At 38.6% G+C, this 16,793-nt stretch overlaps 1 protein-coding gene across 2 annotated transcripts; it reads right to left on the reverse strand.

The window, feature by feature from the left end:
• Window positions 1-3: 3 nt before the first annotated feature.
• Window positions 4-16,128, reverse strand: alpk3a (alpha-kinase 3a). 2 transcript variants are annotated; one of them, XM_016678821.1, is made up of 15 exons: window positions 15,563-16,128; window positions 15,005-15,316; window positions 14,636-14,668; window positions 14,174-14,295; window positions 13,575-13,692; window positions 11,177-12,485; window positions 4,368-6,810; window positions 4,032-4,179; window positions 3,414-3,541; window positions 3,291-3,326; window positions 2,489-2,763; window positions 2,320-2,408; window positions 2,019-2,236; window positions 1,873-1,921; window positions 4-1,784 (listed from the first exon to the last, which is right to left on the reverse strand). In XM_016678821.1, the coding sequence occupies exons 2-15, from the start codon at window positions 15,142-15,144 to the stop codon at window positions 1,466-1,468; spliced, it is 5,427 nt and encodes a 1,808-aa protein (XP_016534307.1). In that variant the 5' UTR covers window positions 15,145-15,316; window positions 15,563-16,128; the 3' UTR covers window positions 4-1,465. The 2 variants fall into 2 exon arrangements, with proteins under 2 accessions (XP_016534307.1, XP_016534308.1); XM_016678822.1 differs by lacking the exon at window positions 14,636-14,668 and having other exon boundaries at window positions 15,563-16,127.
• Between the last annotated feature and the right edge of the window lie 665 nt (window positions 16,129-16,793).

A 16,793-nucleotide genomic window follows, 5' to 3' on the forward strand; every position in this document is an offset into this window, starting at 1 on the left:
AACATGATTTTATTCATTTATTTAAAAAAGAAAAAAATACATCAGCCGACATTCTGTAACATACCTAAGAGAGCACTCAGTGCAAACAGTCAGTTTTCCACATCTTTCCCCTCAATAATATTTAATTTTTCTTCACACAGATGTTAGAGTTTGTCCTTTATATGTACACATAAAGACAATATTTTGCCTCATTTAAAAAAATTCCCCAGGTGCTGTGCTTTCTGGAAGTATTACAGATTCATGCAGTATGAAGAAATACTTTGAAATTTGAAACTTCATTAATCATTAGCATTGAACCTGTTCCAGAAATTCCTGCACATCTCTATTTTTATGTCAATTCTAAAGAAAAGGCTTTTGCTAAAAATTGGTCAAATTTCTAGCTTCCCTTTTCTAGTAAATCTTATTGTTTAGGATAAAATACAGGAGCAGGAATCAAAGGGTTCTTAAAAATTATTTCTGCTATTTTGTTGCTACTTTATTATTCAGCTACAGTTCACAAGTTAAGCTAATACAGCACCTTTTTACACCTATTGGCACTACAGGTAATGATTTGTAAAAAAAATAATAAATTCTGCTTTAATTGCAACAACATATCAGGGATTTTGTTAAAACAATTATGCTATCACAATGAAATGTGGATTTATTTCAACACATTTCATAATTTTTTCACAGCAGTCTTCATAAACGTGGAGAATATGATTTTCTGAACATTCACTGGGATTGTGTTACATTCAAACATATTGATTTGCAGATCAATTTACAAAAAACATGACCTCAAATTTTGCAAAAAGTGATGAAACATACTGACTTGTAATAAATAGACTATATATATATATATATACATATATATAGTAATTACAAAGCCAAAAGCAAAGTGCCCAATGAAACCTTTAATGTAATGCTGATTTTCCACAGCGTGTGTTGGACTTTGGTGTGTAAAGAAATTCAACAAGATGCAATGGCAGCTTTAAGTGTACTAATACTTTTTTCTCTATATAATCTACATCACAGATGTACACACTCAGTAATAATACATACACATTCAGTGGCTGCGGTCAGGTACAGTACAACTTAGACTTTTCATTTTAAATACCTCTTTGCTGTATTACTTGGCAGAGTTTTGCTTGGACACACTATTCTTTCCACTCACTAAGAAGCTAAGACTCTTGGGGAACTGTCTGAAAAATATTTACTTTAATGGTTACAATAGTTTCCTTGAGATTCTTAACAGGAAAAGACTCTGTTGTATTGCACCTTTGACTTATGAAATAAAGGCAAGGAATATCTTCAAAGTTGGGATATTTAGGGGATTCCCAAGTTTCTTCATAAGCAGGATTTAATAACTCTTGGTGTGCTAAGCCTTTACTCATTAAGGTCCATGTTTTTTTTAAGCCTGGAACTAGAGACGGATCACACATCTCATGATTAATTGTGATGGAATCAAATGAAAGTCTTGTTTCCTACCTCAGGAAAGACTTTCTGTGGGCTTTTGTTTCTCATCGGAGTTACTATTATCAGTTTCTTGAGCTTTTCTGGCTATTTTTGGGCTAACGTTGCTCTTTCTAGACAACTGTGGGCTTTGTCCTTTTTTCTGCAACTGTGGGCTGTTGGAGCCTAGCTTTCGGTTGAGCAGGGGGCTTCTGGAGCCCTTTATCTTGGCCGGTTGTTGCGGATCTGTTTTGAGCGCTCGAAGCCCAAGGAGTCCACAGTAGTAGTTGCATTGATGATGCATCACGAACTGGTCAAACACTTCTGGGGAGCCGCATTCAGTTAGTCCTTGATATCTGAAACACGGGAGGAAAATCTGGTTTTGCATTTTGGTTTCGAGGCAAGCAATCAGAAACATCTGCATATTGAGAGGGAGATACAAACCCTTTCGACTTGGTGGCAACTTTAATATTTGTAATTTTTGTTTCAACACCTACAAAAATAAAACAATGTCAATAAATCTTGTTGCATTAATCACAAATTGCATCATTGATCACTTTTTCGTTAATAACTTTATATGTGTGGCTTACCTTCCAGTTGAGTGACCAGCAAATTTCCATGTGTCCACTGGTGGATCCAGTGCTGGAAGGTGCAGCATTTCTGATCCAGCTCTGAAATGTTTTGTGAAAACAGCTTGCCTTTGAGATCTATGGTACAATATTTCCCAAAGTCTCCTGTAAGATCAGTCTCCACTGTGGCATACGGCACAGAGTTTGCAGGGCGGTGAATTAGATACCGAGGGATAACTCTGCAAGAACCAAGATATGTCATTAGGGTGATCAAAAGTAGTGCATTATAGTTTTATGCTTCAGTTGAATAAGCAGTACTTACTCTAATGAAAAGCCAAAGTTTTCATTTACTCTCGCTTCAGCTGCAAATATTTTACAGTATTCTCGGATCATGTCTTGGACTTTACACTCCTTTAAAAAAAAAAAAGAAAAAAAAGTTGTTTACTACGTTTTGCTTAGATTTGTCTGATTGCAGCTTGAATTGCACTCACTTGCTTTGCAATGTCCAAATTTCTCTCTGCAAGGGTGCTCTCCTGTTTGGTCCCGTAAGCGATGGGATTTCGAATTTTAATGATACAGGTGGTTCCAGACTCAAAGATGGGATCCAGGCCATAGATAACCTTCACCCTGCTGGCTTTGTGAGTGCAGCCCTCCCCAATGTGGACAGTCTCGGTAAAAATGCGACCAAAGTACTTTTCCCCCCAGGTGCCGCTGTCTGCCAGGCCTTTGGTGTACACCAGTGGGGTCATCTCGATCTCCTCTCCAACTGGAGAAAATATAGAGGGGAGTGCTTTATCACCCCTTGCAAATCTATTCAATGTTTTAACATTTTGTTTCAATACAACAACAATGCATCAGTGTATTTTAATGAGATTTTATTTAATAAACCAAACAGTTTGATAACTGTTCAGTGATGGGAAAAGGATATATTGCTTTAAAAAATATTTTGCAAATCCAAATCTGAAGAGTTTAGGCTATTTCTAATCACCCCTTTCTACTTGACTACACCTATATGAAAGCCAGTAGACTATAAAATTCTGTAGTTACATTTTTAGTAAACTGAGTCCCCCCTGTGTGTATTTTAATCTCAGTATAATCATCTGTGACCCTCTGTTAGAGCCACAGACGTTTGTTGGAGGACATTAGTGAACAAACAGCCTCATGAAGACCAAGGAACACAGATGGGCTTACAGCAGGGTTAGGTTAAAAAAAATAATAATGTATTTTTTTATTTTTTTATTTTTTTAAATATAGATTTAAGAAGCAGTTATGGCACATAGCAATGAAAAGTACCTTCCAAATCCTCCTTGAGTAAGAATTCAGACAGAACTGCAAAACAAAACAAAAAAAATGGACATAAAATATTTTTTAATTAAATTGAATTGTATAATTTAATCAATGGATTGCTTTTCTTACTTTCTTCACTGAGCAAAAAGTCAGTTGTGTCGGTCCCATATTCATTACTGATTGTACACCCATATACTCCGCAGTCTTGGCTGGATGCATGCACAATTGCCAGAGCCACTTGGCTTTCATCTCCTCCACTAAGAGAGAAAAACGAAAGAGAGCCTCGTTAGGTTTACATTCAAATTCATCAAAAATCCACAAGGTGTCACTCTAAGTAAGAAAGTCACGTTATGTGGAAGCAGTCTGCTGACACAGCAACGGTAGCACATATATAGACTTTATAATGGACCCATGAGACCGGAAAATATTGTGTCAGATTACAGTTTATGTGTCTAGCCAGAGAATCACCTCTCTGTGCCGTGGCTGTGGGATTCACAGTCACATGAGCTGGTCAACTATGAGGATGACAGAGGACCCTGGGGACGGGGGTCAAAATAATACTTATTTCCTAATTGTCTTGATTTTACAACTTGTCCAGCTTTTGATTGTCAAAGATAGCATTGTGCAAATAATAGTGCATAGTTGAATTAAAATTCAGTTTGAGTCTTTAATTTATTCTTAGTATGTATAAAAATGTTTGTGGTTTGATCTGTGCTGAAAGATCTGTGGGTGGGGGTGGGGGGTTACCTTCTCTTCATCTCTAGTATTTCTTCCTCATCCTTGAACCACTTAATGGTGGAGTCACTAAGCACATTGAAGAACTGACACCACAGTTTCAGGTGTCCAGAAGCATCTGGGAAGGGCTCTCCTCTGATCTTGCGGATTACTTGGGGAGCTGGTGAGAAACGGTGTACTTAAAATCAATAAACACTGTAAAAGTATGCAAAAACCTTATTGGGGATTTTCTTCCCAGGACATATTTTATTGAACGTTAAATTCTGAAAAACAAGTTGACCTAAAGCTCTTTCTAGATAGCCATACCTTTTTCTAGGACAAGATAATGAATGATTATTGATTGTTTACCTTTCAAAGGATCTGTCTTCTTTCCAGCTGGTTTGTCCTCTACCTTATTGCTGGTTAGTTCTAAGGTGGGAGTCTCCTCCACAACCTTTGGCACTTCCAACGTAGCCTTTCTGCGACTCATCAGTGGAGAGCGCCTCTCCATTGGTGGGGTTTTCTGTCCTGTGGAGGCTTGTAGCAATGCAGCTCTGCGAGCCTGGCTTGGTGACATGTAGGGGCTTTCTTTCTTGCCCTCTAGCACACTAAACACTGCTCCCTCCAATTCTTCTTCTCTTTTTGGGATAAAGATTTTGCGCCGAGCTCCAGAGGCCAACTCCTCGGGGGTGGCAGAACGTATAAGCGTCAGGCTATCCCGGCGCTTAAGCCGGGGGCTGCTCTCACAGGAGAGAGATGATGTTGGCGTCGACCCCCCACTGAAATCTTCATCTGCTTTGTCACTTTGTCGATCTTCCACAGAGATTGCAGGGACATTGGCCGTGGTCTCGTTGTCCAAGTCTGGAGCTGCTTTGGACATAAATTTGCGTAGACTGGATGGACTTAAAGATGGGTATGTTGGGGGCTTGGAGCTTAGTCTTTCAACAGATGGTCTATTTTTAAGAAAATCCTCAACAGAACTCTCTCTTTTGGTGTCTTTTGGGGACTTTTGCTTCAGTGATTCAGGAACAATGTTGTCATCTGTTGGTTTACTAAAAGTTGGCATACTGCCACCAACTTTTGACATTGGAGTTTCTCCAACCATACTTGGTGTGTTCTCTTTTAGACTCTTATCAGAGATTTCCTTTAAGTCTTTTTTTCTTTTAGGTATTTCAGGCCTCTCGCTCAGGTTTTCAGCTACACCTTGCTTTGTTCCCTTTGGTGTGCTAGCTGAAGTTTCGGTTTCTGTCATCTTGGTGGGAGCAGGTGGTTTAAGCTCAGCTTCGCTTTCATGACAAGAGACTGATATTGGTGGAACCACAAAGAGAGTCTCTGTTTGAGTTTCAAAAGCCTTTTCTGTCCCACAAACACTGCTGATACCCAATGCATTACTCTCCAGATCATCACTGCAGGAAACATTTATAACAGGAATTGAAGTATATTCCATGAGAGGGAGCTGCGGACTGCTTTGGTGTTTGTGCATTTCTTGAGCAACTTCCTTTAACTTTTCTGTAGGTGAGAGGTCATCGGTATGCTGCATTCCTCTCTGCGTGGGGGCTGTGCCTGGGAAATCAGTCACTCTCTCTTCTTGGATTCCTGTCTTTGACTCATGAGTTGCATCATGTTTTTGCAAATCATTTAAGCCTGGCTTGTTTTGAGCCAAAATACTTAGAGGCAGAGTGCACTCTTTCAGGTCAGGTTCCATTGTATTGATGGTTGGAATTATAAATTCTTCGCTCATGTTCGTCTCTGGCACAGGCAGTTTGATATCTGGGATGTCTTCAGTGGTAGATATTTGGATTGATGGGATATTTACCGTGCTACAATCATGCTCAGCACTCCAAATTAAATCGTTGCTTTTTCCATAAGAAGTTTTACTGTGTTCCTCTAGAGCGTAAGTGTTATTTGCATTGTCTTCTGTTACTCCAAGTGTTTTTGGTTCGCTCATCTCTTCGTCATCCAGTCTTGTGTCTTTTATTGACTCTAGCTGTGAACTTTCACTCTTCACTTCTCTATTATCAACTTGTAGAGACAATTGCTCTTGTGTTTTTAAGCTGTTGCACCAATTCATTTTCGCATCATCCCGTGAGGCAGGAATGGATTTCTCTTTTACCTCACATATCTCCTCGAAATTTAAACTGGGTACAGTTTTACATTGGTGGTCTTCTGCAGCCACAGTGGCTTGTTCACTTTGACTTTTTAGGTCACCCATTTCTAAACATTGTGGGTCTTCAGAGGGTGCATATGCAACATTAGCTTCCTGAATTGGCGAAGCGCATTTGGCTTCTTCTTTTAGATGATCTTTCTCTGTACTGTAAGCTACCGTGGCAGGAAGAGCAGGCGGCACCCTATTCGGTGTTTCAGATTCACACTGCTTGATTCTGTCTTCTGGAGAACAGGCTGATATATTTGTAGTCTCAGGTTTGTTTATATCCAAGTAGGATTGTTTGTTTGATTTCACTTCAGCTTTCTCTTCCTTAGATAGCCTGTGGGAGGAGTGATACTCTTGAATGTCAGGCGTTTCTTTGTCCACATTAAGAACACTGACCTCCTCCTTTTCTAAAGTTTCCGTAAGTGCTACTCCAGGGTTATGGTTTTCTGTTAATGAGATAACACTTTGAGGTAACGTGCAGTAATCTTCTACCTTAAGAAGGGCGGGTAGAAGGGAGTGTTCTTTATCTTTTTGAGATAAAGAGTCTTCTCTTCCAGAATCTGGATTAGGCATTTGAAGAGCAAGCGGGCGATCTGTCCCCTGATGTTTTGGTAGCTCTTCTTTTAGGACTGAAACTATTTCTGAGTCTTTCTTTCCTTCCTGTTAGAAGATGAATAAAAAAGTAATAGTGTTAATTCTACATACCCTCCAATAGTCTTTCACATAGTCTACTTTTTTTTAACCATAATTGAAACAGAATTTACTTGCTGTACTACATACAAACACCTATTATACTACATGCATGCAAGACCTGCTTTTTTTTCTCAGTCTCTTCAAAATATCCTTACTACCCATAGAGCTAACAAAAAATATATTTTTTCTTTTTTTTATTCCCTATATATATATCAAAGTTCTTAGGATATTACCCATATTATTTTGCTAGTCTGGACAAGACCAGTTAGTGGGTGGCAGCAAACAGGTAGCAGATAAAAAAAAAAAGTCAGGTCAAATCAAAAGCAGGACAAGAAAAACATCAGCAATGCTTGTTTTAAGAACAGTAAAATAGAAAGAGCTGTGGTTTTTGCTGTATGGATGAAACATCTCTCAGAGACAACAAGGATAGAAAGGCTGTACTGATGTTAAAGTAAAAAAAAAAAAAAGGATTATTCTCCTCTAAATAAACAGTGTATAAGGTAGTGCATTCAAGCTTTATATTTATGAACTGGCTGAGGTTTCTCCAAAATCCAAACAACTTGCTTTGGTCCCCTGTGATGTCTCCCTCACCTAAGAACCTTACAATCTTAGTGAGCAGCTCAGTTTGAACTCATCCCAAAAAGGTTTATCCGACTGGGTCGAAGACCTCTGATACACCCTTTATATTGCGCTGTGATCATTGCTTTTCTTCACATCGTATGCTGCTACATCTGCTTATGTTTGAGTGCAGCTCCAGCAAGTAGTCAAGCTTTTCTTGACTACTTGGATATATGCTCAGCATTATTCTGTTCTATTTTTAAGCAATGTTACATAAGTGATGCAAATTGAGGAACCTGGCCATCTAAGAAACTGGAACACAACAGAACTGACAGCCTGCAGGTATTAGAATAACCTAAGACAAGAAAGTGCTGCTGACGAAAAAGTTGACTTTCAGAGAAAAACATAGGTGTTAACCACGGATGCAGCCCTACAAGCTCGTTCAGTAAGAGACAGAACATGTGGTCTTGTAAAAGTTAGGTACTCTTCAGTTTTATGTTAGTGGTGAAAAAGCTGACAGAGCAAAGCTGGCTCCTAATCTTGGTTCATTTTCCTTTTCACTCTCAGAATAAAATAGGGATAAAACTTAAAATTAGACCAGAAAATACTTTTCTTCAGGATCCTAAGAGACCAGTAAGATGTATACAAATGTCAAATCTTTAATGAGTCTAGATAGCATTTTTATTTGTTCAATTTCTTGTCGCAAAACATCAACTAATTTGTAGTTGTATGTTATTGAATTAGTAATTAGGGTAGTTGTGTCTTGTTTTTATATTTGCATTGTGGTTTTCTTAATATAATATAATCTCTGTAAGATTTAGGACTTCATTAGTTCCTAATTATTTTTAATAGCTGTTGTTTAATTTAATGTTCTTAATCCCATACATTTCATGATTTTTATTTTTAAATAGGATTGTGATAGCTTCATAGCAAGATAATCAAGTTATTCTTGATATTAATTATGACAATGAGATTGGATTTTTGAAGACATATTTCGAAATAGCTTACTCATGCTGTATAAATGTATAGGCGGTAAACAGACACCTTCTTTAAAACATTTCTGAGCCAAGTTGTGGGATCATAATATTTTTAAGAAGCTCATTAAAAAGAACTTACAGCACTGACCTTTGATAGTGTGACACATTTAGACCCAGACAAGTATTTCTGTTGTAAATCAACAGAAGCACTGACAATGACAGTTCCTGGCAGACTTCGTATTACAATGCCAGCATATAAAACCAAGCAGACAGGCACAACCCTTTGGTCATTTCATAAAGCTTATCAGTTGTTAAACAATGAAGAGAACAAAAAAGTGACTTTCAAAAGTCAATAAAGTATTAAGTTTTATTAGCTGTCAGTTTATTTTAGGACACTAACCTCATGTCACATGTAAGATAGTTGAAACCAAACGTGTGTACATATGGAAAGGTCCAATAGCATGTCTAGAAATCTGGATTCAGAAGTTTTTGTTTACTCCAACTACTTTTAATCATTAATCAAAAGTTCACAACTCTAACTTCAACAAATTCAAACAAAACAAAACAGAAGCACCACTACCCAAAAGAACTGCAGCAGAGTTTAGAAGTCCTTGCACGCTCAATTAAGTCAGACACAGGAATTCCCCACATTGTAGGCAAAGGTGTGCTGTTTATACAAAGTACTGTGCAGTGAATGAATGACAAATCTATGTAATAAAAAAACCAAAACAAAAAAAATCTGCTGACAGATATTTCTTCTGTCGTCACTAGGTTGAGCAACATAACCTGACTATGACAGACAAACATTAAAAGATTAACTGGTGAAACACACATAACACTTTAAGCATCGACATCAATCGTCTTTTAATGCTTTCGGTGTTCCTGCTTGTGGTGTTCACATGTTTCAGTTTTATACAGAAGGCATTCAGCAGCCACGTGTTTCCTCGTGACAACATGCTTTGCTCACATTGACTGTGAGGAAAACAAGAAGTGACTGCTTTCTGTGGAAAGGGAACTGGTGTCACATTCGGTACAAATTAAGTGCTTCGACACTGCTGTATGCATAACTGCAACACCCATTTGAGAAAAAAACACTTAACTCTTTTCGATGACACAATCATAGAAGTAGTATGCTAGTGACTTTGCAGTTGTGCGAATAAACATATTTACTTCAGTTTCCTTTTTCACAGGACACAGGTAACCTAAGTAGCCTGAGTGAGACAAAAAGTAAATGTATAATGACAATTGAATTTATGAAGAAAATGCCATTTATGACAAAATAATTGCCACTAGTCACTGCTTATGCCACCCAGCGCAGCAACAACTGCTCTTTATTTATATTGATACATAGCAAAAACAGCCATCCTTATACCTACATGCATATTTTTTGGACTATGAGAGGAAACCGGAATACCCAGGGAGAACCCTTTGTGTGCACAGGAACAATATGCAAAATCTATGCAGAGATCCTGGTCTAGTTTGTGCAAGATGTAACTCAACAGACATCTTTGAAAAAGCTTCACCTTTTGAGTCACCAGATCTCCATAAGAAAATTCCTAAAAGATCATCATGATATTCTTTTAGGAATGTGAGGCAGGCCTTTGTAACCTTTTTTGGTCAGCGACAGTTTTGGTCTTGCAACTCTTCCATGGACATCATGGTTTCCTGGAGTCCCAAAGGCTTGTAACTATCTTTTTTCTTTTAATTTCTTTACATTGGGACTTTTGAGATCTTTTAGCCCCTTTTCTTATATTAGTAAGTTCTCTTTAAGTGATTTCTAGATTCTACAGCTCTGGGTGTGGCTAGATAAACTGAACCAAGATTTGTTCATTCATGACACAACAACAGGACAATTATTTTTTTTCACATAAAGCCAGACTGGTTTGCAACGCCTTTTTTCCATTAATGAAAGATTCTGCATGAAGGCAAATACATTTTCACTGCACTTTAAGACAGTCAGATATGGAGTACAGTCAAAGGTTTTAAAAAAGCACTCTTTGCTTCTTTACCTTAAGCTCAGCAAGAACATGCGTGATTGTGTTTCAAACGTAGCAGACTACATAATTTGAGAGAAGCGCACGCTTTAAATATAGCAATGTTTCTTCAGAAGTGAAACAATTCTCAAATGAGCAGAGTAAGATGACTAAAGAACTGCTGCCCACCACCGTCTTAGCTGGATGAGGAAAAGGTTTATTTTAGGACACCCAAAGAGGGAGGTGGTTGGGGGTCAGCGAGGAATCTGACCACAGTGACCTGGCCCTCCTTTCATGCTGAAACCTGCTCCTAGACTCTCTACGACTCCTTGCCGAACCTGCCCAGCCATCCGCCAAGCAAAGTAACGCGAGAGCCGTTTCAGATGTTCATGTTTCATCATAATCTCTGACGCACCAGTGTCCCAATCAGAAAGGCCAACATCGAAGATATTTCACCTGCTGTCTCGCACTGTGCAGATTTGATGTCCAATATCCCCCACCCCCACACGCATCAACAGCAAGTTTGTGACAACTTCCCTATTCCACTCTCCACACACACACACAAACTCTCAACTCTGCTCACTCATAGATGACTCACTTTATCTGTAGTATATCAGTGACATTACACTGTATGCCATTAAGTAATTGCATTGTCTAACTTTTTCACATATGAGAGGAAAATAGCAAATGATCATAAATGTCTATATGCATGCTGTGTCATGGTAACCTGACGTTAAGAAATGAACATGGTGCAGCTCAACTTTCTTTGATGAAATCAACTGTTAATCTGGAAATGGCAGCTAGCTGCCTAGAGGTGCTACTTACCTCAGGGTGAAGTTGAAACCCAGACAATGACTTTTTCTCCACTGGACTGCTCCTCTCTGCTTCTGTAGATTCCTCCATGGCCTCTTCAGTCTCATTAGCCTCTTCTATTCTCTTTCCTGCAGATTCATTCACAATCTCAGAAACTGGTTTATGATCTCGTAGTAGATCTGTGTCTACACAGTTAAATTGAATAGGTTCTGCCGGTGCTGCTTGTTGCTTCACAATTTCTGAGGGTTCTGGTGCCTTATCTGTCTCCATTGGTACAACATCATTTGCCGGGACCTCAGACTTATGCCCTGCTTGCAGCTGAAATGATGGAGGCATATCTGGTTCAGGGAGAACTGCCGAGTGGTCAAAATATTCATCTTCATTGTCCGTGTGCGAGATATTGTGAGAGTCCTTCTTGCTCTTACCAAAGAAGAAGTCCTTAACAGAGTGCAGCATTGAGGATATGGAGGCATGAATGTTATGCTGGTCATGATCCTTTTGAGCCTTGCTGTAATGTTTGATTTCTGAACTACTGGGCTTCTGGAGTCTGCTGTGAGTTGTTGTGTGCGCTGCCTCTGTTTGGTTTTCCATTTTCTTTTCTTTATCTATCACTATTTCCTCTTGTCTCCTTTTCTCACTTATGCATTCTTGCTCGTTCTGCTCTTCCATCTTCTCCTCAGTATCAATTCCCTTATTATCTCTTAAGGTAACTATGCTCGTCTCTTTGGCTTTCTCCTCCTGACTTTCCTCACCAGACTGGGACTGAATAGTCTCTGCCAAAAACTGTGCCAAACTGATTCCTCCGTCGTATGAATTTTCACCTCCGTTCCCCATCATATGGCTTTTACTAATGTTGGAGTTGTCCCCAATATCTACACCATTTGACATCTTTATTCGCTTTTTAGCCAATGTTTCTGCTGACTCCTCCTTCTCCAAAGAACTGCTTACAGAGGCGATGTCTCCTGCATCTTTGCCCTCTGCGATAAGTGCCTTTGATTGTGCTACATCTCCAGGCTGCTCTGCTGTGGCAGAGTTGTTCACCACTGCCTTCTCCTCCAGTGGTGGCACAGAGCGTTTCCTGGATGGATGCTCTGGGCTACTTCGCTGCTCTTCTTTTTTAATATTTTCTTTATTGTCCTTCTTGCCTTTCTCCTCGATGTCCCTTTTCTTCTTCTCTGCTTTCTGCTTGAGTTTAGCAAAGAATCGCTGGTGGATCTTGTACTCATTCATGGTACCGACCTCCAAAACTCCAGAGCAGGAGACGATACCTTTGCTATTGCTGGCTGAAACCTGGTAGATCGCTGCATCATCCAATGTACAGCTGCAAAAAGAAAATCCTGCTCTTATATTCTGACATTTGTCATTGCATCACTCTGAATGCAGGGATTACAACATTAATGTCATGTTAGTGTTGGACTTTATCTAGTGCATTCAACTCATTCTTTTTTGGTGAAACTATGAGACAATAAACAGCTTTAATGCATTTTAAAAACAGAATTTAGGTATCCTATTGTTAAGTTTTTTTTAAGTCTAAAAATTCAAAGACATACAATTCCAGTAATATTTGGATAAATGTCCCTCAGTGGATTGTGGAGAAACCTAGATCTTTCCAGAATCATCAACAATCTTCTGGTACGTTTCTTGATTGATAAGTGGCCACTGTTCTAATTAAAACCATTAGAACACATTTAAATTATTTAGTTTTCTGTTATTGGCAGTATAATCCACATATTTGTAATTTTGTTGAGGCAGCTCCAGAAGCTTGGTGTTAGTCTGCTATATTCATTCCAAAGCCACTTCTGACCATTGTCCTGTTGGAACACCCACTTGTGTAGAAGTCTCAACTCTTAAGCCAAAGGTTGGATGATGAAGATGATGAACTGTGTCATGCTCCTGTCTCACCAGCAGCCCAAACAGATCCCCTGCAAGATGCCACCATGAATCTTCACAGCTGACGCACTGTTCTTAGATTTGAAAGCTTCACCTCGATTCCTACAAATAATTCTTCTGACATGGATCAAAGAACTCAGTCTCATCTGTCTGTAAGAGTTTTCCCCAAAGGATTCTTGTCTTGTTAATGCAGGCAGCGACTCATTTCAGGGAATCACTTTTGCAGCTGCTGCTTTCTTTAATGGTCATCATGTTAAAACGATGACCAAAAAACAGTCTATTCAAATTAGGTGTACCATATATATATAATATATATATAACACGTATTAAATTCATATATAAAATTTTAAGTACATTCAAGCTGCCAGTTGTCTGATCATTCCACCCAGGAAAAAGAATGATTGAAATAAATACATTATTAAAAGTCCAGAATTAAATGTGATTCATGGCAGTGATGCGTATATGTAAACATCTGACTCACTGGCACTCTATATGATTTGGACAAATTCCTTAGACATACTTGTAAATATGAAGAGTGTGAGTTTTCCCATTTCGGTGGATTTCATATTTAGGGAGTCCACAGTAGCGATCCATTTCCATGTCGTCCTTATACCATTTCAGTTCTGGAGCTGGGTAACCTATATTGAAAAAAAAAACAAAAAACCAATAAACAATTATTGAACTCTTTACACCACAAAGTGCTGCAATACAAATGTGAAATTGTTTATTCAGCCAGCATATTCTCGTGAAAAGCTACTTGGTTACATAGTAAACACAACATGGATCTACTTTGTTATTGCCTCTATGAATAATAGAGTCAGCATGTTTCGTGTCTGTTGCATCATGTTGCTGATGTGTCAAACACTTAACAGCTGTTGCAGCCAGATGGTCCCACCCAAACAATCTGCCTGCAGTTAAAAACACCGCGAACAAACCAGCCTTATGTGCTTTTAAATTCAGGATATAGCTAATGTAAAGCCCAAGGACTAAAATCCTGCCCTTTGTTTCCATATTAGTCACATCCTGTGTGTTTCTGTGTATTGATCTCTTCATCCTGAGACGTTTCAGTTTCTCAAAAACCAACAACAAGTACAGACAAGACGAGGAAGCGGCTCTTACCTGATACAACGCAGGTGAATTTCACACTGCAGTTTTCTGACACGGCCTTAGATTTCAGCGTGGTCTCAAAAGATGGCTGTATGTCCTCAGTCAGCTGAGCCATAACACTGCATAGCGTGCTCCTAGAAGGAAACACGGCCACATTAGGGTCAGTGTCCCACTTCAAAACAGAAGATTAGCATTACACATAATTTCATTCATTAAAGCGACCTCTCCACCTCGGTGCAGTACATTCACGGAGCGCTCTTAAGCAACATGTTAATGAAAATGTCTAGTAGAGGCGAGGTTGTAAAAATAAAATGAGACACAGAAACGTGTGAGAGATCAAGCAAAACAAAGGTGTCAACTGAACTGAACACTGGGTAGTTAAAACGCGTTGGCTTCATTCTGGGGATAAACCAGTTTTTGTGGTTAACATGTTAGTTGGGATCTCGGGAGGAATGTTTTAAAATAGGGAATTACCTCGCTGGTCTGTAGTGAGAATACCTTGAATAGCTATTCAGAAGGAGGCAAATGAAGGATGGTCAGTGAATAATTAAAATCATCTTAACTCACCTGGCCTGTTGTAACTACGCTCCTCTAAAGCTACAAGAACCACTTTAACTCTTAGATAGTTTGCAATTTAAAACAGAAACTTTTTGTTTTGTTCAGCCACTTTAGGTACTCAGTCTGATAACATTCTTGTGCTGAACATTGCTGTTTATTTACATTTCCACCTACATTTCTTCCTGCAGGTTTTAGTGATTGTTTAACTTGACCGGTCTGACTCAGAGACTACAGCGATAGCAGCAATACAAACAAAGACTTGGATCATAAAAGAAGTCCCCCTACCTGTTTTCAGGCCTAACATTGGACAGATAAGTATTGCGGCTCTCAGATCGGCCATTGGAAGAGCTGCCTTCCTCTTCACTGAAGCTGCTGGTTCTCCCATTGCCAGAAAATGAGCGAGTCATTGGCCTTCTGGAAGTCATTGTCCACTAAGGCAATAAACAAAAGAAGTATATAGAAAAAAGTCCCAGATATATAAGCCTGTGGTTAAAAAATATATGACGAAGGAGGGGAAAGAAGGGGGGCTCAAAATTAACTGAGCTGTCCATGTAAAAGTTCCCTGGGAAATAAAAAGACCCTCTTCAGCTGAAGGACCTGTGGGTGAAAATAAAGTAAGTTTATAATATTAACAGAACCTTTTACTCAGAGACAAAGTTTAGACTAAACGTCCTTTGACCAAGCAAAGCTCTTGGATTGAAGTGAGTTATAAATAGTATGCACTATCAAGTTGAACTGTTCGTGGCTAAGGCACAAACATAAAACCAGCTTATTGACTTCTGTGTCACAAAAGCAGAGCTTCAGCATTTGTCTCTATGAAAAAGGTTACATTATCCAGCTTACCATTGAGATGTTGTCGGTTTTGCTTTGGGGCTAGAGTGTGTGAGGAAAATCTGTAACCGCCTATCAAAGACATGCATGTGTTGCCAGTGAGGGCCCTATTTATAGCAGGCCCACAAATAGGTGCAGAAGAACATCAGATTTTCCAGAACGAGGCTTTGGCCTAAACAAAGAAATTAAAATCAAAAGTCATAACCACATATACTTTGTCCTAGAGATAATTTTTGATTGAAAGTCATCAAGGAAAAAAAGTTGTTGCTTTGTTTGGATCCAACTCTGCTGGCTTGAAGCAATGGATTACTTGATCATGTCAGTGGAATAAGGTTCAAAATGCAGCTGCTGCGAGTTAAAAGCTTACATCCAAAGTCTTTCTCGGGAATCACTGAAGGACAACACCTGCCATACAAGCTCGCATCAAGAGAGATTACCAGGGAAGGACTTAAAAATAATAAATCAGTCAATAACCTAATTGCTCAATAAATATATATATGACCCTGAGAGGAGGTGTTGTTGGACACATATTTCCAATAAAACTATTTCTAGTCCATGGCACTGTGAAGTGTTTGGATTTGTTAAATTCGGTGTAGACAAGGAAAATATAACTATTTTAAATTATTTCTCAGTTTTATGTTTTGTTTTGTTTTTTACTTTGGTGTGTGGACATTTTGAATTATTAATTTTGCTGAATTTCTACAGATTGAAAAGTATGATTGTTTCATTGTCAAAATGTGATATTACACAAGGTTAGAAACATATATGATTTTTACTAAAATCTAATTTAGACAGTTTTCTCCTCACAATGTATTGGGAAACAATTCTAACTGGTTAAACAACATAAATGACCAACATGAAGGTCTTTTGAAAAATCTGTTTTCTCCAAAACACAGACAGAAAAATTACAGATTGGCAAGTATGTATGTAGTTTGGATACCTACTTAATGCATCCAAACTGATACTCATATTTTCAAGGTTTATAAATATTTGTTGTGCTTTCTTTTTGTTCATATTATGATGTAGATGAAAGTTGTGTAATAGTTTTCTTTTAAAAAAATTGAAAGTTTTAAGCCTGTTTTCCATCATTTCATTTGTAAGGAAGCTGGAGTGATTCTATCTGGAATTTGCTGCTAAAACAAAAATTATCTCTGTTCCATTAAGTTTGACGAGCTTTGGGGGAGTGTCTTAAACTATCTCTGTTACTGTGACCTCAGTGTGCGGTTTGCGCTGCATGGAAAAG

Source organism: Poecilia formosa, unplaced genomic scaffold (genome assembly GCF_000485575.1).
Source record: "Poecilia formosa unplaced genomic scaffold, Poecilia_formosa-5.1.2 Scaffold191, whole genome shotgun sequence".
NCBI lineage: Eukaryota > Metazoa > Chordata > Actinopteri > Cyprinodontiformes > Poeciliidae > Poecilia > Poecilia formosa.

Bases quoted from the DNA above. Each gene is read 5' to 3' on its own strand.
- alpk3a (XM_016678821.1), bottom strand. From the start codon at position 15,144: ATGACTTCCAGAAGGCCAATGACTCGCTCATTTTCTGGCAATGGGAGA. The intron at 14,296-14,635 runs GTAATTCCCTAT...GTTTCCTTCTAG, and splicing joins TCTCACTACAGACCAGCGAG to GAGCACGCTATGCAGTGTTA. The intron at 12,486-13,574 runs GTATGTCTAAGG...TTCTTTTTGCAG, and splicing joins CACACTCTTCATATTTACAA to CTGTACATTGGATGATGCAG.